The sequence below is a fragment of the Lepidochelys kempii genome, chromosome 4 (assembly GCF_965140285.1).
Source record: "Lepidochelys kempii isolate rLepKem1 chromosome 4, rLepKem1.hap1, whole genome shotgun sequence".
Lineage (NCBI taxonomy): Eukaryota > Metazoa > Chordata > Testudines > Cheloniidae > Lepidochelys > Lepidochelys kempii.
In genome coordinates, this window is record NC_136383.1 from 71,458,563 (window position 1) to 71,485,639 (window position 27,077).

General features: G+C 41.9%; 1 protein-coding gene across 3 annotated transcripts in view; it reads left to right on the top strand.

Annotated features, from left to right (window-relative positions):
* The window catches only part of GALNT7 (polypeptide N-acetylgalactosaminyltransferase 7), a 111,809-nt gene that overhangs the window by 76,128 nt on the left and 8,604 nt on the right, over positions 1 to 27,077 (top strand). For 2 of the 3 annotated variants that reach the window (XM_073341644.2, XM_073341646.1), the window contains 6 exons: positions 4,443 to 4,573; positions 4,854 to 4,933; positions 7,702 to 7,884; positions 10,902 to 11,019; positions 13,612 to 13,734; positions 22,970 to 23,188. In XM_073341644.2, the coding sequence (XP_073197745.1) occupies positions 4,443 to 4,573; positions 4,854 to 4,933; positions 7,702 to 7,884; positions 10,902 to 11,019; positions 13,612 to 13,734; positions 22,970 to 23,188 (854 nt within the window). Of the gene's footprint in view, positions 1 to 4,442; positions 4,574 to 4,853; positions 4,934 to 7,359; positions 7,543 to 7,701; positions 7,885 to 10,901; positions 11,020 to 13,611; positions 13,735 to 22,969; positions 23,189 to 27,077 lie in introns of all 3 variants that reach the window. The other variant, XM_073341645.2, reaches the window with a different exon arrangement.

Sequence of the window (27,077 nt, forward strand, 5' to 3'; positions counted from 1 at the left end):
GCTTCCCGGAGCGGCGAGGGGCCGGCAATCCTACGGGCTGGATCCAAAGCCCTGAGGGGCTGGATCCAGCCCGCGGGCCATAGTTTGTCCACCCCTGCTCTATATAATGCATAACACATACATCATATATATATTTATTATATAAATAATTGTCCTTTTTCCTAACTTAGTCCTTAGGTATAAGTGACATGTTTGTAATTCTCAAAGAATTACAGCTACTTTGCAAACGTATGTAAAGGGAGAGAGAAGAGGATAATCAGATTTTGTCCCTACTGACTTCGACAATCAAATTTTTTATGTTGTTTTGCTTTTTAAGGGAGGGTTAAATAGTATTCAGTATTCAGGTGGCTTTGGAAGAAAGCAAGTTTAAAAAAAAATTCCATTTTTGGAGCACGATTCCTGAAATAAATTTTGATACCGTTTGGTTTTTTTAAATCCCATTTTTATTTCAATTATTAATACATAATCTCATTACTTATATTTTGAGGTTGGAATCTTCTTAGTAGTTTTGTCAAAGATGACATAAAATGTAATAATTTTAAGACTAAAATCTAAGGCTTTTTCTATATATAAACTTGTACTGGTTTAAATAAACTGGTGCAAACTAATGTGTGGACCCTTATTTTGGTTTGAGTGGCTTATTTTGGTGTAGGGTAAACTTGTTCTTAATTGACTTAAGTTAAATTGAAACATGTCAGTCTTAAATTAAAATAGGAGTCCACACTGGGTTTTGCACTGGCTTAAGGAAATCCGTTTCAATTAGCACCTTTATTTAAATCAATGCAACTTCATGGAGACAAGACATACCTGGCCTGGTGCGTGTTCAGACTTTTCTGAGTTGAATCATTAAGGGCAAGGTTAGGGTTAACCCTTAAGAATGAAACACTTTTTCCATAACCGTGCTGTAGGGATGTGATTTCTACATCAGAATATATTTGTTCCTTAATCTATTGATTTTTTTTCTTTTCTTTTCTTTTTTTAAATATTTTTTGTCAAATTTGTAACCGAGCCCTTTAAGTATGGCCCCTCCTGTCCCTGCTGCCCAGCCTGGCTCCTACCATCCTCCCTGAAACTTTCTCTCTGCCTCAGAGTTTTTCTGCCTACTATCAGTGATTCTCCATCTTTATCATTTTATGTATTACTTTGTGATATGATCATCAGATGATGGACCACAGTGCACACCCCTCAGTCGTCATCCTTCAGCTGCTCTGAGGTATTGCTGTAGCTCTGTTGGTCCCAGAATATGTGAGAGACAATGTAGGTGAGGTAATTTCTTTTATTGGATCAACTTCCTTCAGTGGAAGGTATTCCAGTCTGTTGAGCTTCACAGAGCTGTTGAAACAGATTGTTAAGTAAAAGAGGTAACACATGTTGGGGCAGTCACTTGAAATTAAATGGGCAATTGGAGGTTACATTGTTATGCATAAAGGGTTTTCGGTGGACTATTAAGGACAGCAGGCAGTGTGGTATATTGCAAATTGTTGTAACGAGCCATACAACAATGTCCCTGTAATCCATGGCTTTTTGTGTCTAGCTGAATTATGAATTTAAGTTCCCAGTCTTGCTCTTTCAAAATGTTGTGCAGATTTCCCTGGAATCTCTTCATGAAAAGAGCCATCCAAATACCCCGGGAGAACCTGCTTCAATACAGGAAAAAGAAACCCACTGACCACTAAGGTGGTCATTCACATCTTCCCGGAATACTGTAAATTCAGGTACTTCCAGGAACAGCCTGCGCAGTACCGGATTTACCATAGTGCCGGGCCCACGGTACAAAGGGTCCTGGGCCTGCCCGCTCTTCTCTGCCCCCCGCCCATCGGTCTCTCCTGCGGGGGCAGCGGGCAGAAGCTTGGTCCTGTAGGCTCCACCAGCGGCCAAGCTCACCCCTCCCCTGCCTCTTCCCGCAGCGTGCTGCCTTCCCGCCCCTCCCCATCTCCCTCCCTCTCCCTGCTGCCGATCAGGGGGGAGGAGCTGAGCCACAGTTCAATGAATAGAAGATTGTTGGGGGTGGAATAGATCTGGAGAAGGAGAAGAAGTCTGGAGATAAATGTGAGAAGTGAGGGACATATGCTTTTTTGTTAAAATATTATGTTTGCTGCTGAAGAAAAAAATCCAGAATACTTAAAGTTGTTGTAGTAGTTAAATAAAACAATGTAAATGTCTGTCTGGTGATGTTCTCCTCCTAATACAGTCTGGCAAGAAAATCCTCCAAATATTAATGATTAACCGGTTGAATTGCAGATAGTTCACCTCCCAATGACTTCATAAATATCTGCTTCAATTATCTTTGGTAAATGAAATAACCAAACAATCATTCATTTTCTGATATAACTGTAAAACTCATCTGAAAAGTTTTCAAAATAAATCACTGTTTAAAAATGTAGAGTATGTACCTTCTAAAAATGAAACCTACATCTATCTGTGAGTTGTGAAGAATATGTATTAAGGTTATAACAACTAACAAGAATGCACTTTATGTAGAAAACCATGATTAAATCGAGTCTTCCTGACTAGTGATTTAAATCATGATTTAAATCAAATTCACCATGCCTGCTGTGCTCTTGCCCCTGGACCCTTCATTCCCCAGGGGGACCCACAAATATGTTTGGTGCCGGGCACACAAAAAGTTAATCCGGCCCTGAGCCTGCGTCCACCCCCACTGGCATGCCCTCATACACATAGTGCATGTGAGGTCACCCCGCATAGAGGGAGCCATTTTTAAAAGCACCCTGCCGCGTCACTCTCGCCCTGGCACATGTGAGGTCACGTTGCACAGGGGATACTATTTTTAAGTGCTGGAGGGGTGGAGTGGCATCCCCCATCCGATATTGGACCAAACCAGAGATGTCTGGGTTTTGTCTCAGGTCTGGATTGGGGACAAACCTCTCAAAAAGGGGACTGTCCAGTTTAATACCAGATGAGTGGCCTCCCTACTGACTGCACTCTTCTAGTTGTCACCTGTCAGCCCACACTGGAACCCATACAGGGCATCATCAAATAAGTACAACCCATATTTGAATGGGACCATGTCCTGAAAGGAATCTTCTTCTGGCCTTCAAATAACTCCCAGCCTCACCAAGCTCATCATCAGAAGGAAGTTCCCCACAGACCAGGCACCAAACTCCGCCAGAACAGCAGATACAAAACATGCAGCCCTATCTCCATTGCTACAATGATCAATACCTGCCCCCACAACACATCTTTCAAGCTTCATGGGTCTTATACATGCTTATCACAACATGTGCTATACTTCATCCAGTGCACCAAATGTCCCAATAACTACTGTGTGGGTGAAATCAGACAATCGCTATGCTCTCTAATAAACTCTCACAGAAAAATAATAAAAGACAAAAACATCATGTCACCTGTGGATGAACGCTTTTCACAAAGCGATCACTCCATTTTTGATATTTCAGTACTTGTCCTCAAGGGAAACCTGCCAACACCTTCAAAAAGTGAGCCTGAGAACCTAAATTCATAACTCTGCTAGACACCAAAAGCCATGGACTTTACAGGGATGCTAGCTTTATGGCTCATCACAACAATTTGTAATACACACACTATCTGCTACCCTTAATTGCCCATTTCAAACCCTTTATGCATAACAATCTAACACCATTTCATTTCAAGTGACTGCCGCCAACATGAAAAGGAGTACTTGTGGCACCTTAGAGACTAACAAATGTATTTGAGCATAAGCTTTCGTGAGCTAGAGCTCACTTCATCGGATGCCGCCAACATGTTTCTCCTTCTACTTAACAATCTGTTCTAACTTGTATTTGGCTCTCCTTCCTTCTCCAGACCTGAAGAAGAGCTCAAGAGCTTGTACCTTACACGAATAGTAGTTGATCCAATAAAAGAAATTACCTCACCTACCTTGTCTCTCCTTCTAGTGAATACAGCTGCCACTACAAGGACATACTCATTGAGGAGATGGGTGGGAAGCATTGACTGACCCTGGGGATGCGGGGGTTGAAAGGGATAGGGGGATCCAGGTCTGGCAGAACTTTGCCTCAAGTTCCCAGCAGTTTTAGGTGACAAAAACAGATAACTTAACAAAGACATCATGCAAATTGCCCAAAATAATTTGATATCGAGTCAAAATCGTGAGGAGTGTTAGTGAAGAGTCATTGACAATGGTCTTTGCTGAAAGGTGGTTCAGAATCTACTTTTGCAATCTCTTAGTATAGTGCAGCTATTAACTTTTTCTGTTCTAAAGCTAGAACTCCTGCTATAAAATCAGAGAACTTCAAATCAAGCCTTTATCACACTTATAGGCACTTTATCAATAATAGATTCGGCAGTGTTGTATTTGAGACCTTTTTAGTTCTGAACATCTAGATTTCCTTAGTAAATCTGGTCAGTTATGTTTAGTTTGCATTAAGAGTGTAACGCTAATTATTATAACGTGGAAAAAATTCTTTTTTATTATTATTTGATAGCGCACTTAAAAGAAAAACTAGACGAGTACATTAAGCAGTGGAATGGCCTTGTAAAGGTATTTCGAAATGAGAGGAGAGAAGGTTTAATTCAAGCTAGAAGCATTGGAGCTCAGAAGGCTAAACTTGGAAAGGTAGAAAATGTTTGATAAATAAAATCATTTGTATTTTCTTTATATTAAAATAGATATTTTTAACAAATCTTAAAATGGTTATTTTATTATGAACATTGTTGAAATAAGAATGGCTTAAATTCTTAAAACCTCACTGTGAGGTATTACACCACAGTGTAATAAAAAAAATTGTGTAAATTTGTGTCAAAATTTAAGATATATGATAATTCAATCAATGTGTGTTTTGTATACAGAAATCTCAAATGATATTATATCTCCCTGCCTTTTTTTGTTTTTAAAGGTTTTGATTTACCTTGATGCCCATTGTGAGGTGGCAGTTAACTGGTATGCACCACTTGTAGCTCCTATATCTAAGGACAGGTAACGCTATCCTGTTTTTCTACAACTCAGAAAGCCTCCTAAGAAGAAAAATAGTCACAGTAACAATCTTCATGTTTCAAACCATATTCAGTGTGGTGTTCACATTACAACTATTGCATCATCTCCCAGAGTGGAAGATATTGTCATGTAACAAGTGACAATCATGCAAATAAATCTCTAATTAGTTTATTTTAATGGAGGTACTGAAATGTGGGTTACATTTAAGGGGAATCCAGTCTGTTGCAATGACTTTATTTTACAGGCCCCCTGTTGTGATAATGTCGTACTGTAGATGAATGAGCAGCTTGCTTAAACAAGATTATTATTATTAAAGCTAATCAAAAAGATTATATTTAAAATGGAGGTAGGAATTGGGGAGAGAGAAAGAGCTCAACTTTGATTTAGTGAGAATTTTCAGACTACTAAAGCCTGTGTGATCTTAAGGTTGCAATAATTATGGTAGTTACTACAAAAATATATTTGTTTCTCTTAAATCTAAAGTTAGAGAATAGTTTTAAACAAATCCTCGCCTTTGGGATGTGCTTGCCTTGTCTGCATGCCCAGACATTGTGCTAGTAGTTAATGTTGGAACCACAAGCCCTATGTGCATGAAACTCCATTTGAGCCTATAAAGGAATGGACCCCACCTGCCTCCGATCCTTTGAACCACCTGTATGCTGCAGTTGCTCTGTGCTGTTGTTTTAGCTTTATTTGGCTTATTCAGTAGTTGAAGGAGGCGTATGGGAGTGTGGCGTATCTTTATTTTAAAGCTGTTGAATCCCTCAGCCTATTGTACCACTAGAGTCTTAACTACAAGTATGTCAGAGGCTTAAAAAGTGCCAGGAAATAAGTCCTGCAAGGCCACTGTGTTGGTGATAGGCCAGGTCTCCAGGTGCTTCAGTTGTTTGGAATAGGAGCACTTCTCTTGCTCCTGTTCAGTCTAATGTCCCTTTACCTGGGGGAGGCAGGTTGTGGAGAACGTTCAAGAAACAATCTCAAAGACAAAACCTGAGGAGAAATTGTTGCTGAAGGCCACAGTGTTGAGGAGCATTGATACCTGCTACTCCATTGTACAAAGCCCTGAAATGGATATTTGCAAAGAGTTAAATAAAAGAGCTACTTTTCTGGTCTCCTGGTTGGAGGTAAAGCATTATGCTGTCATTTCCCCTTTTTTGTTTTTCTCATTGTATGTAGCATTTGCCTCTAAGATGGAAGTGTTTAGGAAAAAATTGAAAAAAGCTTTCAATTCAGTCAAGGACTAGCTTAGTGGCTTGAGCATTGGCCTGCTAAACCCAGGGTTGTGAGTTCCAATCTTTGAGGGGGCCATTTAGAGATCTGGGGCAAAAATTGGGGATTCATCCTGCTTTGAGCAGGGGGTTGGACTAGATGACCTCCTGAGGTCCCTTCCAACCCTGATATTCTATGATTCCAATGCATCAGCAGAGCCTCTGATGAAAACACTGGGAGAAAAACAAGAGACTGTTGATCTTCATTGAATATTGTGTCTGATGGATCACAGCGAACCGTGTATTTGTAAAAAGCAAACGTAGAATCTTCTGATGGAATGTTTGGCCATTGTGTTTAAAACCACTGCTGAGACATGCCTGATCCAACAGCAGCGAAGTTTGGTTTGGTTTTTCCCCAAAAGAATGGCTTTATAGGGCAACAGTACACCGTTCAGACTTGAATAGTGAAAGGCTCAATTTGCAACAAGAAGAGCTAAAACTATTTTTTTTTTTGACAGCTGAGATCCCACATAAATAGCAGCAATTATGGAAAGATTATAAAATCGTGAGATCTGTACTTCCCTTTAACCCTCTCAGGTCTCCCATTTTTCCCCCTCATTGCCCCAGGCAATATTTTTTCAGAAGGCCAGTGATAGCATTGGTATGTCAACATTTCCACCATAACTTCTCTGCTTTCAATATGCATTTCATAGATTCCAAGGCCAGAAGGGACAATTGTGATCATCTAGTCTGACCTCCTGTATAGCACAGGCCAGAGAATTTCCCCAAAAATAATTACTAGACCATACACTTTAGAAAAAAACAACAATTTATTTCTTAATCGCCAGCAATGGAGAATCCACCACGACACTTGGTAAATTGTACCAGTGGTAAATTTTTAACAGTGAGAGTAATTAATGCCTTATTTCCTGTTTGAATTTGGCTTCCTTTAACTTCTGACCATTGGATTGTGTAATTTGATGCTCTGGCATCAATGTGAGGACTGTTACAGTATATTCTTTTTTTTCTTCCATAAGAATGGAGTTTTACATTTTTGAGATGATACATATTTACATTTGACCTTTCATTTAAGTTACATTTCAATAAAAAATGAAAGTTAATGGTAGATGTATTAGATTAGACAGCATATCTTTCTTAAATTATATTTTGCTCTCTTCTTCCCCTTCCAAAATGTTTCAGAACTACATGTACTGTGCCTCTAATAGATTACATAGATGGGAATGATTATTCCATTGAGCCGCAGCAAGGTGGGGATGAAGATGGTTTTGCGAGAGGGGCCTGGGACTGGAGTTTGCTGTGGAAACGAATTCCATTAAGCCACAAGGAAAAGGCCAAAAGAAAGCATAAAACTGAACCTTATCGGTAAAGAGTGCTGTTTTTATTCTGTTAATTGTTTTGAATGCATATCTAAATCGTCTCATTTTTCCCCCTCTTTTCCCATGAACTACGATTCGTGTAAATGTGACATTTGGGTCCTTGTACCTAACTTCATCCTCACTGCCACCATCCACAACCCTGCAGAACCACATGCACTGTGCCGCTCATAGATGTCGTAGATGGCAACACTTACAATATTATACCCCAAGGGGGTGGTGACGAAGATGGGTTTGCTAGAGGAGCGTGGGATTGGAGTATGCTGTGGAAGAGGGTGCCTTTGACCAAGCGAGAGAAGGAAATGAGAAAGACACAAACTGAGCCGTATCGGTAATCACTAAATCACTTACCCATTTCTCTTCTTAAGGAGATACTGATCTACTAAATACTTGCACGTATTTTTAATACTCTAACAACTGAAGATGCTTTGTCTAAAAAAAAAAAAAAAGTATCTTACTGTTACTGATTATTTTGGTCAATCGCTGCTAATGTAGCTTCACTAACTTCTTGTGCCTCTCTGTTTCTGTTATGTACTTAACACTTCAAGCAAAATATAGGATGCATTTCAGAATAATAATTTTCATTTGGAAAAACAGATGTTCTTATCATTTGGTTTCCAAGCAAAATTCATGGAACTATATTAATGGGGGCTCTTTTCAGGTATGGTTTTGAGAATAATAAAAATTGCTTACTTAACTGTTCCATAATAAGCATGCTACAAAAAAATTCATAATACATAAAATGTTTAGGCTGTTTTCTCTCATGGATGCATCTGTACAGCTCCTTGTTAATAGGTCAATGCAAGTGCATCAGGAGCCATATAGCCCTCTTTTTGTGTCCGATCATTCCCACTTGCTTTATGGAAGGTCCCACCTGAGAAATACAAGTGCACTACTTCGAAATCTTAGGAAGATAACCCAATTTGCGCTCTGTAATGTACTTAACTAAAAATAATTCCAGTCTGTCTTTGAGGAGGGATTTAATTAATTTCATGTATTCCATCCTATTTCTTTTGCTTCATGAGTGTAACATTTTCTTTTCTATCAAAATACATGCAAATTTCTGCTTAAATGTTAGCGTTACTGGACTTTTTTTGAGACTTGGGAGGCTGTGGTTCTGCTCTGTATTTTCCCTTATACTACTGTAATCTTGTAACCAATTACTTTATTTGAAAACACTTTCACATAATTAGAAAATAGTGTTTCATATAACTTTTTACTTGTGGTTTAAACAAATTGCAGGAACTGATGTTATCCTTCACTCAGCTCTCACCCTGTGATTCTTCTTTGCAAAAATGGCAAAACATGTTCAAGGAAATTATGAAGCTTTGGTCTATTCAGTACTTTATGTAATATAGACAATATCCTTTCATAGAGAAGAAGGCTGTCCACATTGGAACTTTATCAGCACTAAACTAGTTAGTGTTAAGCTGTTTCAAAAGTTGGTATCACATTCTTTGTCCACAGCTTTATAAACTGTTTTCAGAACAATTCTGACGATCAAAATTTTTAAAAAATGGTTTTGGTAACAACTATAATAGTTGAATTCTTGACCGTTTAGCTCTCTTTCTGAAAAAGAACCTTATCCCGTTATGCCCAGGCTATACACACATTTTACTGCAGTAATATGAAAACAAGTAAAATTTAGCTAATCATTTTGCTGAAAATAGTAGTGTAGGCAGAATAAACTGGTTCTTAAACATAAAAAATAAAATAAACATTTTGTAATGTGGAAAGATCCTCAGAAATCTTAATGCTCACCACCTTAGACCTTGTAAAATAAACTGTTAAGCTTGTGTGGATTTTATAGTGTTCTTATCAGAGGCCAAGATTGAAAAGTCAACATTTCAGGCATGTGCTCTCCTTTATTTTTGGGGTGCTTGTTTTTTCTGCATATTTGCTTTTTCCATATAATGTTCCACATCCCTGCATTATGCAGCTCTTTGGTTTCTGAAAAGCATCCATATGATACAACTATGTGGAATAAGGGAATACAACTACAGTAAGTAGCGTAGTTAAGGGCAACATGCAGAAAGAGCCCACCATTCAGAAATTTTCACAGTGATAGATTCACAGTTTTTGTTCACCTTCCTCTCTGCCACTCTTCTGGGTTGCTCAGAGAATGTGTGATAACTCTACAATTTAGTTTAAATGGTTCCCTTCCATGCATTTCTATGCAGGGCAGGAATATATAGCCATTAGTATTTAAAAGGGATACCATCAAGTTCAAAATTCAGTATATTAAAGGATTCCTTAATGTTACTAATGACACCACCGTGAAACACAGCAGATTTTTTAAATCTGTTCACATTTTGTGTTACTAGTTTACTTGTTTGGATTTTATTTACCTCAGTAATGATGGGCTGGAGACTTTGGTTCTGTTCCTGGCTGTGCCACAGATCATCTTGGCAAGATGGTGATCATCTCAACCCATGTTTCCTTATCTGGTGGGGTTGGGTTTTTGTTTTTTGTTTTTTGTTTTAAATAATTACCTACCTTGGGTGAGGCTTAATTCATTAATTTTTCGATAGTGCTTTTTGATCCCGAGGTGGACGATTCAGTACAAGTCCAATAAAAATAGACTAGCTAGTTTCACTTTCTCATGTGCCTAGCATATTGCTAAAGAATTTTATTTGCAACTATTGCAGTAAAATGCTTAAATCAAAACTAGAACATTTTTTCATTTAATAGTCTTTAATGTTATCAAAATCTTGGCATACGTAGAAAGGTTTTATAAAACTGTTTTATTAAACAAAACCTAGATTTGAAGCCTGTACACTGCCCCTCTTAAACATTTCATTGAGAATAATTCTAAATTATTTATTCTCCATGCCTGGCCCTCCCACTGGCTTCACATTAATAATTTTTTTAAAAGTATGGATTGAAACTGTAACTAGGATGTTACACAATGAGATTTTTAAGGTAGCAGCTTCTCAGAACACAATTTGTGTACTGTAGAGTCTAGTCCACTGCACATGTTGTCATATTCATCAAGAGATGAATAGACCTTTTCTGTTTGTCACCACAATGGTTCTTGTCATGGCAATAAGTGGCGTGAAACTTCAGATGCAGATTGGCTGAAAAGTGTGGGCCAATGCTCTATGTAATTCAGAACTGTAATAAGTGACTTCTTTAAAACTAACACAGGTATCAAATTCAGAGACTCATTGAAGGCTTATCAATGAACCAAAAATAAAGCCAAGTAATTTCTAAATGTATTGCCATCAGTCTAATCTTTTACACGCATTAACAGGAAATTGCTTCTTATATTAAGAGTAATTTTTTTTTTCCAGAGGACTGTCATGTTCTGTTGGTGAAAGGAATTACTTTGTTTGTTCTTTCTCTTAGGTCCCCTGCAATGGCTGGTGGATTATTTGCCATTGAACGTGATTTCTTCTTTGAACTGGGTCTCTACGATCCAGGTCTTCAAATCTGGGGTGGTGAAAACTTTGAAATTTCTTACAAGGTAACAGCAAAATTGATCTGCCTTTTAAAATGAAAAATTAACTTAGTTCTAGAAATACTAACCTAGATGGACATGACTTTAAAGAATGCTGGCAAGAAAACTAACCTGCCGATGTTTTTTCCCCCTTCCCCATCAGCCTTCTGGGTGGAAAATGACCCTATGGTTCTTCAGAATTATGGACAATTCTTTTAAAAAATAAAATAAAAGAGGCTTCCCAAAACAAGGGCAATAAAAATGGAAAAATCCCAGTGAGGTGACTCATCACGGACAAAACCAGGGCACAGGATTTTGTTTTGATTGCTAAACACATGCATGCTCTTCCATCTAGCAAGACATTTAAGATCATAAGAATTAGTTTCTTATGCCCCTTCAGACTCCAAAGGACACAGATACAAGCAGAACAGAGAGCTGTGTCCCCAAAAACAGGAACAAATATTTTAGACCGAATTTCTGGTCTGACATCCTTGACAATGACCCTTTAATTTTGGGCTGAATTTTATTAAAGTAACTGAGCATGTTTGTAATCAGATTGGTGTTGCAATCAGACCTCTCCTAATGAGCCTCAGTCCTTGTTTGCAACACCTTTCTTTTTCCAATCCTGGGCCTTGCTTGAGCAAGGGACTAGTTTGGGTCTAGAAAGTGACCAGTGTTCTGTGTAGTAATTTTTGAAATGACAATGGAAGTCATTACATAGTCCTATAATGAACATTTAAACTAGTTTAACTTCTGGACAAAAACAAAATTTGAGGACAACTCTTCAGAAGAACTGAAAGCCACTTTAACCGATGTTGTGTTCGAGCTTACAAATATAATAGTATTATGTAAAATCAAAACTTGTAAAGAAAACCTCTTTAGTAAACATTTAAACAAAACTGCTGAAAGAAAACCAATAGGATAATAAGATCCATATAGAGAAGAAAGTAAAATATTATGAATAATACTGTCTGTTAGGAATAGATGGTCCCAAATCCTGCAATCCTAATCTGGAATTAGATGTGATTTGGAGCATCCCCAGGGTTTTAATGGGTTCAGCTCACGTGTGATAGTTCAGGACCATATTTAATTATAAACATTTAAAAGCAGCATTATTTAGTCTACATTTAAACTGTCTTTCTTTTTTCTTAAATTTAATGGATGACCCTAAAGTGGTGTGTGTTATTGTGTCAGCGTTATTTTTTCACTTTAGTGGTTCTTCACCTCCTTTTTGGTTTTAGTGTTACAACAGTAATGTTGATGGATAGATGGATTTCCATTAACTGGAGGCTTGATCTCTTCAGGATGTCAACAAAGCCCATTAAAGGACACCTGTCAGGAATGGTCTAGATCGGGGTGGGCAAACTACAGCCCGCGGGCTGCTTCTGGACCATCAGACATTTTTATCTGGCCCTCGAGCTTCTGCCGGGGAGCGGGGTCAGGGGCTTGCTCCTCTCCAGCACTCCAGCCCCCGACTCACAATTCCCTTGATGAGCACCATCTTCTGGCATGCAGAGCCGCACTGCGCAAGTGCAACTTCACCACGCTGTTTCCGGGATCGGAACCCCATCCCTACATGCCCCCCCCCCCACACACACACACACAAAGCAGCGCACCCAATCCCCTCCCGGTCTCCTACGGCTCTACCCTAGAGAGCCTCAAAACCACCCAGGGGCCGCACTCATCCCAGCTAGGGTGCCTCCGCCCGTGAAAGTGCCTGGTATGGCCTCCTTGGAGTCACTGTTGGCAGGGCCCCTAGGAATCCCCGGTACTGCCCCTGTAGAGCCCCCAACCCTGCGCCACACCCCATGTGTCCCCCCTCCCTCTCCCCTCGCTAACATCCCTTATAGAGCCCCTATGCTATACCCCATAGACTCCCCCTCCCCCACTAAACATTCATGCCCGCCATACAATTTCCATACCCAGATGCGGCCCTCAGGCCAAAAAATTTGCCCACCCCTGGTCTAGATAATACTTAGTCCTGCCCTTAGTGAAGAGGACTGGACTAGATGACCTCTTGAGGTCTCTTCCAGTCCTATGATTCTATGAATATGTGATTAGGATTATCTCCTAGTTTTGTTGCAATTTTCTTAAGATTCTCCCTCAGTCACTGCTACTGTACTTTGGGATGGACGAATCTATCCAGAATAGAGTAGTCCAGTGAGTTACCTAAGGGTTCTGTGTCCCCATAACTTTCATTAGGAAAAATATTTGGGGTGAGGAACACTGCCTAGGATGATGAAATATGAGCTGAAGTTTAATAAAATAAATCCTGACCAGCTGCAGTTTCTGTATACCCATTTATTCCTGTCTTTGCAAATAGTCATGGAATAGGATCTCAAAACCATGATTTATAAAATGGTGTTTGTAAACATATCCATTGTAGAACAGAAGAATGTACTGGATACAGCCCAGGACTTTTATTTCAAGCCCTCATTGTTAATTTTACTTCAGGCTTAAGCATAAATTTATTTTATGAGCTTAGCGTGTTATCCAATTAATGTAATTAATTTTTTTTACTCTATTGTAAATTAGTTTGTATTTGTTTGGGTTTTTTTTAAGTTTAGTTTACATGTGTATTATCAACTTTTCCACCACATTTTTTTCTTGACCTTGTAGATCTGGCAATGTGGAGGGAAGTTGTTGTTTGTTCCTTGTTCTCGTGTTGGACACATCTATCGTCTCCAGGGTTGGCAAGGAAATCCACCTCCAGTGTACGTTGGGTCCTCTCCTACGCTGAAGGTGAGACTTCACTTAAAACTGCAGAGTGGTTTGACCTTAAATAACAATACTTGTACACATACTACATTTCTTCTTTATTACAAGTCTTCGAGTATATGTCTCTATGGGAGTGTGCCACCATAGGATGCACATGTGCCCATGCACTTGTAACCAGAGAATGCAAAACGGTGTCCACAGGCCCTTGCCTGCACAGAGCAGAATCTTGTGCCTTCAAATGAGAGCATATAAGGAGGCATGGACCTGCTGTTACCCGGTTTCTTTCAACTGCCTGCAGCTTGAGACAGAGCAATGAGTGTCCATTGATTCTCAGCTTCCTGCCTTTCTTTGTATGCTATTTTTATTCTTAATTTTTTCCCTTTATTTTCTTAATTATTTGATTTCTTTAGTTTTATACAGTTGTTTAGAAGAGGACTTATCTCCCCACACACCCCACTGTGTTATACCGAAGACCCCAGGATTTAAGCCCTTCCATACCTGCCACAGGTCTTTTCCCAATAGTGATGAGCATTTGAGCTGTGTCCACTGCCTAGGAGACATCCACGTCCCATTTAAGTATAAGGTTTCTACAGGATTTAAAGGCAGGTCTTGGAAACAGGGGTGGCTAGACTGAAGCTCCTACTAGTGGATTGTTCACTAGCTCTCTCCACCCCTGTACGTCGGCCTCAATGTCCCAGGCTGCCCCAGTGGCAGCATCAACTTCAGAGTTTAGCATTTCTAAGAAGCTTCTTTCTCTTTCCAGAGAGCCTAACAAGAGGGGTAGGTCACCCCATAAATCCCTCTCTAAGGAGACCTCACATCCTGCAACGGGTACAGCTGAGGTTCTGTCAGAACCTGCTACCAAGCCACCAGTACCCTACAAGAAGCAGCATGTGAATGAGGCTTCTAACAGACAGCACAGGTAGCAGTCTACCTCAGTACCGACTGATCCTTCCAGGCACTGGGATATGCACAGGCCTCCAACGCACTCTCTGATACCATCACCTCCCTTACACCAGGGCTCTGAGGTTGGAGAAGCTCCTCTACAAGCCTCATCAGTACTGTGCTCAACATCTCAGCAATGCCAGGCCCTAGTACTGGACACAGCCTTCCAGATTTCTTTCCCTGGAGGACCTGTTTATACCAGAAGTATTGGAGTGTTCCCTACTGTGATCCTCTGTCCGGGCCCCATCCCCAGAATTGCTCAGTTGGCTTGAACCTAGTTGGACCTCCAGCTTTCAGTACACCACCCATGATTGAGACTCTCCCCTTCAGCCTTGAGGATGATTCTTCTTCAGACTCTGAGGTCTCGGTACAGGGCTCTTTTTTGGTAACTTACCACTACAGGCCACTGAGCCAGTATTCTGGAGACCCCACCATATGTCCAAGAGCCAGGAATTATGAGTATCTATGGGGACTATTTCCCTGTCCACCGCCTCAGTGGGCTTACTGGAATCCATTGGGTTATCTCTGTGAACAATTTTATAGGGTTCCAACCAGAAAGAGACCGCATTACCGCATCATTCACAGGCACTGACTGACCAACGTTCAGTACTGCATGATCATCCTCTGGTACTTTATGCCCCCTTGGCAACAGGAGATACCTAAGAACAGTATGAAGAGAAACTTACCCCCATCAGCTAAATCCTATTCATCCCTAGATGAAGTGGTAATGCTGCCGCCGCCACCTTCTTATGCCGATGATTTTCGGGCCTTTGAAGACCTCATGAAACACCTGGTGAAATCTCTCCAGATCCCATTAGAGGAGATCCAAGAGTCTCAACTCTCCTTGATGAACATGTCAGATATCACCCTACAGGAAAAAATCACCAAAAAATGAGGCTCTGTTGTTGCCTGCTCATGCAGTCTGGTCAACACCTGTCACTATCCAGTCCACCTTTAAATGGGCAAATAAAAAGTATTATATTCCAGTCAAGGAGATGGAGCGTTTCTTTTCCCACCATATTCCCAGTTTTCTGGTGTAGGACGCAGTTAAGAAAAGGAATAGGGAGATCTTCTTTTTATGATAAGGAGTCCAAACTTTTAGATCTCCTGGGTAGGAAAAGTTACTCCTTGGTAGCTCTTCAGTTTTGTAAAGCAAACTACCAAACCCTGTTGGAGAAATATGACTTCAATACAGATTCCAAGTTCACTCATTTTATTGAACATCTGCCACAGGACCAGAGAGAAAAAATTCAGGCCCTCATTTCGGAGGGTCAGTTGATAGAAAAAACCTTCCTCCAAGCTGCTCTAGATGCCATGGGCACGGCTTCTAGATCCCTCGCTGTGACTGTGGTTATATAGAGAGCATCTTGGTTCCAGCCTTCCAGTCTCCAAAGAGAGGTGCAGAATACAGCTGAAGACTTTCCCTTTGAAGGGCCAAGTTTTTCAGCTCTGACATGGACTCTTCCCTCTACACTCTGAGGGACTCAGCAACTACCTTGTGGTCACTGGGAATTTATGTTCATGCAACAAAAAGATGGTTTAGTAGATCTCAAATGTCATAGCAATATAGGCCATTCCAATACATCTGCAACAGGTTTTTCCCAGACTTTCAGAGGAGGAGATTTAGACCTCAGAGCAGAGGACCATCCCCTTCTACAGCAATATCATCTGCACCTCCTTTTAAGAAACAGTTTTGACATCTCGGTCAAGGGCCTCAACCAATCTACCTTCCACTTCCTCCTTGCCTGGGCACAAATTATCTTAGACAGATGGATTTTGGAGGTGATCAACATGGAATAGTGTCACGCTGCCTGGAATGATTTATGACCATGAGTGTCTGTCTCAGGGCAGATTGTAAAAAGCAGGACAGACACCCCAAACTGGGGATATGTTCTATAATTAGGTTTCAGCAAGCCAGTAACAAATGTGAACTCCTGGATCAAAGTTTTACCATAGAGTCACACATAGTCCCCTTGGGCAGTCTAGGCAAGCTGGACTTAGTGATAAATGGTCACTTACCTGAATATTTTGTGATTTTTAGTATTACTCCCAGTCCCAAGACTGCAGTTCAATTTGTACCTTAGGTCTCACCCAAAAGACATAAGAGCATAAGAATAGCCATACTGGGTCAGACCAAAGGTCCATCTAGCCCAGTATCCGGTCTTCTGACAGTGACCAATGCCAGGTGCCCCAGAGGGAATGAACAGAACAGGTAATTATCAAGTGATCCATCCCCTGTTGCCCATTCCCAACTTCTGGCAAACAAACACTAGGGACACCATCCCAGTCCCTCCTGGCTAATAGCCATTGATGGACCTATCTTCCATGAACTTATCTAGTTCTCTTTTGACAACACTGTTAGCCAATCCTATAGTAAACTAATTAAGGATTTGTTAACTAGGAAAAAGAAGTGAGTTATTTACAGGTTTAAGCGGGCAACATATATGCACAAATGAGTTTGTCTGTGACTCCAAAGGTGACAGATGTAGTACAGGACCCCGGCCTTCCGCGAAGCCCGAGCTCGTAAACTGGAAAAATATGCCCCCCTGGCTGACACCCTGAGAGCGAAGGGCTACAAGGTGCAGATGGATGCCCTGATCATCGGAGCCGTGGGCGCTTGGGACCCCTGCAACGAGCGTGTGCTGCAGACCTGTGGGATTGGTCGACGCTACACACGGCTCATGCGGCGCCTCATGGTCTCGGACACCATCCGATGGTCCAGGGACATCTACATCAAACACATCACCGGCCACCAACAGTACCAGGAGGTGTGAGCCGGGACGACATCATGCATCAACTATGGGAAAGGGACTGAGAGACTTTTTCCATTGGACCATATGAAGTGGAACCATAAACTCACTGAACATTAAATCCCACCAAATGAGGGTAGATCCATCCTCATCATCGTATCCACCCATTATACTCCACACCTGAACATAGCCATTATATGGACAACATACCCCCATACCTCAATGTCTGTACTTTGACCCGTTAAACTTTTACCCCCAATCGGGGAGATTGCAGCTTGTATTCCTTCCTAAACCGAATTTCGCACCCCTTGATAATTTGTACCTTATTCCCTGATAACCAGGACCTTCTGTGCTTAAACTCTGTGCTGTTTTCTTTTTACTTCAACATTATCTCAATAAAATTATTAAATCTGTCAGTATTGAATGTCTTTTCAGGGCTAACCCAGCTTGATCCTGGCAATTTATGCTTTTTTTTTTTGGCTCCAGCCCTTGTAAGAGTCCAAACAGCAAAGAGCTAAGAAATCTTCATCAGCTATCTTTGTTTCCCTCTTCCTGCATTCTAACTGATAGGACAAAGCCTTCCGCACATACTTCTCCATGGATAGATGGGGCAACCAATAAAGCTTTTGTCCTACAATGGCCCACTTAATTTTGATAGTCCTCCTGGATGAGTGGGGAGAGCCACTCTTCCCATCTGAGTTCACAGGTTCAGAGCAGACATTTTTACAATTATAAAACAAATTTATATTTTACCTTGTAGCATGGAATACAGACATTATAAGTAAGATTAAGGCATGCAGCAACTAACAAGCATTTTATAGGTTTAGAGTCTAAACACATTGTTACAAATCTTAACATCTTGAACAATATTAAAATATACATGAGCTGGTGTGGTTTCCAGCTACGAAATTGTTAGTGTTCAGCTGAAGTCTACAGACTTGGCAAGTGCTGGTACCAGGTTTACCAGTATCACAGATACTCCATCCATTTCCACACCATCCCCCACCACCTGTCTTCTCCATCCCTCTTCAGGGACCCCTCTTAGAAAGATCTCTTGAAACAAGACATCCAGTCTTTCTTTCTTCTGCAGGTAATTGAGCCAGTCCCCACAGAGCTCATCAGAAGATGTTCTGTTCCAACTATTTCTTAGTTCCCAAGAGGGGCAGAATCCTTGACTTAAGAAATGTGAACACCTGTATCCTTTCACAGCACTTCAGGATTGTGATGCTAGCCACTGTAATCCTATCCCTATATCCAGGAAACTGGTTTGTTGCCTTTGACCTCCAGGAAGCCTACTTTCATGTACTTACCCACTAATCCCAAAAACATTTCCTACGCTTCAAATTAAGCTCAGAACACTACCAATACAGTCATTCCCTTCAGCTCTCCACAGTCCCAAGGGTCTTTACAAAGTTTCTCTCGGCAGATAGTCCATCTGCCTCAGTGGAGCATAGCAGTATTCCCTTACTTGGACGATTGGCTCCTCAGGGGTTGATCATTTCTAGAGGTCCAGGTTGCAACCTCCAGGGCTCTAGCCCTGTTTCACTCTCTGGGCCTTCTCATCAATATAAGGAAGTCCACACTGACCCTAATCTAAAGAATTGACTTCATTTGAGTCACTCTAGATTCCCTAACTGCCACAGCCAAAGAGAGAGTCTCCACTTTGTCCATTCTAATCTCAATAATACAATACAGCTCACAAACAACTGCAAGAACTTGCTATAACTCATGGGCTACATGGCAGCCTCCATGTCTGTTGTGCCTCATGCGAGACTTCTCCTCACGTGCCTTCAGACATGGCTACGGTCCAGGTACACCCCAAACAGACAGTCTTTCCAAGCGCATCACAATACCTCAAAGTTCTGGACTTAGGTGGTGGAAGGAAACACTGAAGTTCTGCATGGGAACCCCATTCTCACATCCCTCACAGATACAATAGATACTTCTTAGATGGGAAGCTCACTTCCAAGGGGCCACAGTCCAGGACAAGTGGTCTGCATAAGAGGTTATGCTCCACATCAACATTCTGAAGCTGACAGCAGTTAGTTACACTCACCAATACTTCCTTCACCCCATACAGGGTCATTCCATCCGTGTAACGCTGGACAAAAGAGCAGCACTATATTATCAACTGATGGGGCAGAGCAAGATTCTAGTCCTTATGCTTAGATTCATTAAGGCTATAGAACCAGTGCATTTCCCATCAGATAGAGATCTCCACTGTCTATCTTCTAGGCCTCCAGAATACAGTTGCAGACTCCCTGAGCAGACATTTCCTTCAGGATCACAAATGGGAGCTCAACGATTCTGTCTTCCACAGTATGTGCCAGATTTGGGGCTTCCAAGAAGCAGACCTCTTTGCCACCCCAAACAACACAAAAAGCCACCTTTTCTGCTCCAAGGGAGGATACAGCTGCCACTCATTGGGAGATGCCCTCATAATGCTGTGGCCCCATCCCCTATTGTATGCTTATCTGCCTCTACCTCTAATGCTCAAGCCCTTACTCAAACCATGTCAGGAAAGAGCAAGGGTTCTTTTCATAGCACAGCACCAAGACAAGTGTGGTATTTGAACCTCCTCCACCTCTGTGACAACACCTCTCTGTCTTCCTATCGAGAAGGATCTCCTGACACAGAACTCAGGGACCCTGATCCATCCCAACCCCTCCTCCTTGAAGCTGAGAGCATGGTTCCTGGATGGTTCTTGAGCATGGAGCTAACCTGTTCAGGTGAGGTCCAGTCAGTTCTCCTATCAAGCAGGAAACCTAGTACTCACAAAACATTTTCAGAAGTGGAAATGCTTCCACTTCTGGTGTTCCCCTTTGCTCTTCCCAAGCCTCAGAGGTTCTGCTCTCCAAATCCTGGACTACCTGTTGGATTTAAAGATGCACAGTCTGTCAATGATGCACAGTCTGTTAATCGGGGTACATTTGACCGCTGTAACAGCCATCCATTCATCTGTTGAAGGCTTCTCAGACTTCGTCCACCCTACTACAGCTACATTCCTCAAGGGCGTATGCAATTTGTTTCCCCCCTGTACGGAACCCAGCTCCCCAATAGGACTTCAGATTGGTTCTCAGTCCCCTGAGGAAACCTCCATTTTGAACCAGTGGTGGTCTGTTTCTCTCCACATCTCCAAGTCTTCATTCCTCATAGCCATCACTTCAGGCAGTGAATGGGAGAGCTCAGTGCTCTTATGGTTGACCCACTATATACCACCTTTTATAAAGATGAGGTTACACTACATCCCCCTCCTCGCTTCCTCCTGAGGGTCTCTTTGGAGTACCACATTAAGCAAGAGATACACCTGCCTGTGTTCTACCCAAAAACCTCATACCTCCAGAGGAGTGAACCAGTTAACGTAGACTAGACATCAGAAGGACCCTCATCTTCTACCTTGACAGGATTAAGATCATCCTAAACTATGTGTGTCATTTGCAGAGGGGATGAAGAACAACCTCTTTCCACTCAAAGACTAAGTGGGTTTTGGGTTGCATCTTAACCTGCTATGAATCGGTGAGGATGCAGTTAGTTCCTTCATAGAGTGACAGCATGTTCCACTGGAGCTCAGTCCACATCTGTACTCTGCTGAAGGATGTTCCCATAACAGAAATTTGTAGTACAGCAACTTGGCCTTCCATTCATACCTTCGCCAAGTATTACACCATTTTACCTGCTTCCAGAGATTATACTACCTGTGGTGATGGTGATGCAGTCCTCTGAAACATTTTGGACTTGCCTCTTCAGCACTGACTTCCTGGCTGAGTTACTGCTTGGGAGTCTCCTACAGTGGAACATACATACTTAAAGGAGGAGATGTTACTTATTTTACAGTAACTGGAGTCCTTAGAGATGTTTTGTTCCTATGGATGCTTCACGTCCTGTCCTCCTTCCTCTCAGCACTGGAGGCTCGGCTTCACAGTCAAGAAGGAACTGAGTGACAGTAGGTCCATGCCTCCTTATATGCCATTGTTTGGAAGCCACAGGCGCTGCTATGAGCAGATGTGAGCCTGCAGACACCATTTTACATTCTCTGGTCAAGAGGGCACAGGCACATGGCCACAGGACAAAATATCTTGAAGAAATCAAGTTACTGTAAGTGACCGTACTCTCTCTATTTAAAGAACCCTCATTTTTCTTTAAGAATAGTCAGTAAGTCCTTGAAGCACTTGTTTATATGAAAATTCCTCATCAGGAATCATTTTCTTCCTATTGAGTAAAATATACACCACTACCATCCTCATAAATACTGTGTGATGCATTCCTGTGCTATAATAATATTCTGTTCTAGTTTAAAGTGCAGTTCTATTCTGAAAGTGACAAGGTAAAACTGGTACCTTCTTACTAAACAGGTCTCTACTCCCTTGTGTATTCAGTCATATCTGCTTACTTCAATGACAAGAATGTTTTAATTGCATATTGTTAACATTGTCTGTACCATGCTGAAAGAAAGAGAGAACCATCTGTGACAGATGCATTCAAATACTACAGTGATGAGGTCCATATAAAAATGTGTGCTAGACACTTCACATAACAGGTTCCTTGACAGCTTACTCCAAGGAAGAAAATGAAGACTGGGGAAGGGGGGAATAAGACCGCGTGTGATAAGATTGTGTGAAGTTAAAGATCATTTTACACTTTTTATTTTCATATATATATATATATATATGTTTATAATCGTAATTCCTGTTAGTACTGCCGAGCCAATGCAGGCATGGGAGAAGAGATGGAATCTTTCTTGTGTATCAGTTGAACTGTTTAAGGCCTGATCCACACTTAAAACTCAGGTTGAAAAATTTATGCCCCAAGAGATGTCATTAAGCCAACCTATGTTCCAGTATAGACACAACTAATTCAATGGAAGAATTCTTCTGTCACCCTATCTGCTCCCAAGAGGTTAGATGGGGGGATTAACTACAATGACAGAAAAAAGCCCTTGTGTTGCTGTAGCAAGTGTCTGCACTACAGCACTGCAGTGACACAGCTGTGCTGCAGTGGCATCTGTAGTGTTGACAAAGCCCTAAAATCCAAATCACTTGTGGTATCCAGTTGGGGGTTAATAGGTGTCACTCTCTGTTTTAATGCTAGGAAGCGTAGAAGGTGAAAATAAACTGCAGATGACACATCACATTTTCTAGAGTATTGCAGTCAAATGAACAGCACTGTTTTCATTCTATTCATAACTAAGGTATCTTTTTCTTCAAAAAGAGAATTCCCCAGACTTAGTTATAATTACAACCTTCACTAAGGTTTCAGAGTGGTAGCCGGGTTAGTCTGTATCAGCAAAAAGAACGAGGAGTACTTGTACCCTCACTAAGCTCACTTACTTATGCTAGTCTTACCCCAAAAATATATAAAAAGGCTACTTTTGTGCTGTATCTTCTGTTAAAGGTGGCAAGTTGGGTGCGTATAACGCATGTATTAACATGTTTATAAGAATTCTTAAATATGTGGGATTAAATTCCTCATACATACATGGGTTCTGTTTTGCAGTAGTGATGGGTATGGGTTCTGGGTATGGGTTCTGTTTTGCAGTAGTGATGTTTTTTTCCCCCCCCATACAGAACTATGTCAGAGTGGTGGAAGTTTGGTGGGATGAGTACAAAGATTACTTCTATGCCAGTCGTCCAGAGACAAAAGCACTACCATATGGGGATGTATCTGAGCTGAAAAAGTTCCGTGAAGATCACAACTGCAAAAGTTTTAAATGGTTTATGGAAGAAATAGCCTATGATATAACCTCACACTATCCCTTACCGTCTAAAAATGTGGACTGGGGAGAGGTATGTACAGTAAATGTATCTAAAATCAGCACATGCGATAGGTTTTTAAAGTTGGGAGTCCACAATGAACTCTGTAACTTCTTGTACATGATAAATATTTTAATATTTAAACAGAAAACAAAGAACTATTTTGGTTACTGTTTATAAATGTGGAAAATGAGGGAGATATGTATATTATTTTTTTACAAGTATGGCATCACCTCAGTTTGTTTAATATTATCCTGCCCGAGTGTCAGGAGTTAAATCCAAGGAGGCTGTTAAGTGGCATGCAAACAAAACAATACAATGACAAAGATATGGCTCCTTAAGGGAACAATGGGTGGAGCTATTAATTGGGGGAATGCCTCTGCCTGGCTCCAACCTGGTTGGCATGTTTTACTCTTCTCAAGGCTAAAAGACTAAGATCATAGAGGATCCTAAACCTTCAAGATGCTTTCCTAGAGAAGAAGGGGCGGCGGGGAGATGAGTGGGCTGTCAGCAGCCATGGCTAGATATGAGTTTCTGGCAGACAGACTTGCCGAAGTGCAGCAGGCAGGCTGGCTCTCCAGAGATGGTAATAAACTGGACCTACCCAAGCTATGGATAGAGAGAGTAATCCTAGGCAGACTAATATGTGTATGCAACATTTAGTTGTTTAACCCATTTTCTTAGATGTTGTGTTCCTTTTGGCAAATCATACTACTTTGTTTTGAATAAGCTACTTTTTGAGTCACTTTAACTAGCTGCTGGTCACAGGTCTCCAGAGATAATGAGCTTGCAGGTGCTAAACCCACTGGAGCCTGTCAGGTTGACTCATTTGATAAATAGGGAGGCTGCAGCCCAGAGATCCAGTCTAAAAAGTGGCAGAACCACATGGTTCCACCAAGAGGGGAGGAAGGTAGCAAAGCCTGTCTCCCTGGGGTGAATGTGCGAAGGAGTTAGTGTTCTAAGGCACAATTTACCCAGTAACCATGACACTAAATAGCAAGTCTGGATAACACCTGACAGACAGGTATGAAAGTACTGTATTTATAGAGTAAGGACAGGAGATCAAATGCAACAGTAAGCAACCAAGTCATGATGTTTTAACGTGTGTTTTTTATTAGTTCTACATTTTTGTTGAGAATTCTTTTGTCTGTGTCTACTCTTCTTCATTGATGTTTATAATCCCGAGTCCTCCTTTCAGAGTAAGAATGTATTTTGAGAAGAAACTTGGAATCACAATATGGTGTTCAGTGCTCTTCACTATTTTTGAAGTAGGGGCCGCTTTGGCAAAAAAAACTTCAATGTGAAAGCCACACGGGGTGGGGTTGAAGTGTGAGAGATGGCCCAGGGTAGGGCAGAGGGTGGAGTGCAGAGGTGAGGGCTCTAGGGTGGATGAGGGTTTTGGGGTGTGGGAGGGGGCTCAGGGCTGGGGCAGATGGTTGGCATGCGGGGGTGAGGGCTACAGGGTGGGGATGGGGGTGAGGGGTTCAGGTGCAGGAGAGGGCTCAGGGCTGGGTCAGAGGGGTGGGATGCGGGGCATGGGTGAGGGCTCTGGCTGGGGGTGCTGGGCTCTGGGCTGGTGCCGGGGATGAGGAGTTTGGAATGCAGGCAGGCTGCCCCGGGGTTGGGGTCCAAGAACTCACCCCAGCCCTCTCCCTGCCAGCAGCAGCTAGCTCTGAGGAAGGGATGTTTCTCTCCCCTGCCGGCAGGCAGCACAGTAGCTCCAGGAGAAGGGGCCCTCTCTCCCCTCTGCCGGCCGGCAGCACAGGAGCAACGGGGGAAAGGGGCACTCTCTCTCCCCTGTCAGCAGCAGGGAGCTCCAGGGCCAGGGGAGAGCCCCACAGGAGCCCTGCAAGCCCCAACTTGCTTCCCTGCCCAGTTCCCACACATCCCCAACCTCTCTCCTCTCCAAGTCTCTGCTGTGCGGCCCTTTCGAGCTGCTGCACAGGTATTTACAGCCTGCTGTGCGGCTGCGCAGCTTCGAGAGAACTTAGGGAGCTGCCACTGGCTCGCAGGCCTTGCAATGAAGAACACTGGTGTATGTAGAGAAGGCATATCTGGAGACAATTACTCATTCAGAATAATCAAGATATTTGCATTTGAATGTGACTTTGAAGGCTGTTAAAATTACTGGGACATCACAGATTCAGCATTCTCATTTAATTGCAAGAAAAACTACTTGGCAGGGTTTAAATTCAGCATGTGATTTACAGGAATTGAATGCTCTTTCACAGATTTACAGGAATTGAATGCTCTTTCACAGACAATCCTAGTTGGGTTTTTTACATACTCCTTTGTAGGATTCCCTGTTCAGCCAGGGAAATGCCTTGGCTTACGAAGATTGTTTATTAGTCACCCAGAAGCCCTGCCCTGTCTCCTCCATGAGTACACTGAACCCACTTCTGCAGAACCTGGAGGCAGAGATAGTGAATGTTCTAACTGGCAGAATAAGCCCTGAGTTCCATCCTACTTCTTAGTCAATTGGATAATCCATTAGATGTGCAAGGGAGTAGTTTAAAGAACTTCCTCTTCTATGGGTATGAAGGGTCTACTTATGTGACTTCAAGAGAGCAGTGGTGGAGTACAGAGTTGTCCAGTGCACAACAGGCATGTTGGGAATCTGTCAGGGTCTATTATGAGGCCTTTGAAATTGTTTGTACAAAGTGCATATGAAGATGGACAAACAGTCCTGCATCTGGAAGCCCGGGGAAATAAGACCATCTCCATCAAGGCAAATCTCTTGCCCAAGAGTTAATACAAAGCAGTACATTAGTGGATCAGCTATAGAACTGTTCCAAAGTCCACCTAAGGTGGGGAAAATGTGTCAACATCTAGCTCCTGACTGAGCTGTGAGAGTCACTGTGATAGTGTCTGGAAAAAAGAAGGCAATGAGGGACACCTGACAGAGAGCATCCCTGAAAAAAGGAATTGAAGCCAGCAGCCCCTGGGACTTGGATGAAGTGACAAGGAAGCTTGAAGTAGTGTGACATCAATCAGAGTGCTATGTCCTCAGGCTTCTCTGAAATGTTTTTGATCTCTCTTAATTGATGGCCAGCAGTCATTACACAATGTTTACAGTATTTTAATGCTCCTTTGTTTCACTTTTAATAACATTGCCTCAATTAATGACAGGTTTCAGAGTAGCAGCCATGTTAGTCTGTATTCACAAAAAGAAAAGGAGTACTTGTGGCACCTTAGAGACTAACAAATTTATTTGAGCGTAGGCTTTCTTGAGCTACAGCTCACTTCATCGGATGCCACAAGTCCTCCTTTTCTTATTGCCTCAACTGTATTTCTGGGTGGCCAAAAACATTTTTGACTCTGCTACTTGGATACAAGGTTCTTTCCAATCCTATTTTTCTCACATTTAAAGGATTCCTTCACTAAGTGGATGGCTGCTTTTTATTGTAGCCTCTTGGGCTAGTGTTCATGTAAATCCTTCACTAATTTCCAGCTGTTTAAAACACCCTAACTTTCAGGTAGGTTCTCCCTCCTTGTTTGTGGAATCACTAGACTAGAATGCTGGTGAACAACCACGACACTGATGTAGTTAGTCATTGGCTGCATGTGTGTTCTCTCTGCGTGCTGCATTGGCTCTGGCCAGATAGCCCATACAGCAGGCTCCGATCGAACTTCCCAATAAGACCACAAGACTTGGTTTAGTAGCAAAGGCACCCAGCCAGGTCCTAGCTCCCCGGTCAAATTTCTGCAGTTACACTAGCACATGTATGCCTGTAACAATGGACCAGCTCAGCGAATGGCAGGATTCTCCATTCCCCCCTTGGCCAGTCAAAGACACTCCCTCTGAGACTCTTCTTTATACACCAATACAAACAATTTACATATTGCCCCTGTGACATGGTTAGTTACCACCCTTTTACCTTGTACACATTGGGCTTATCGATCAAAACATCTCTATTCATCA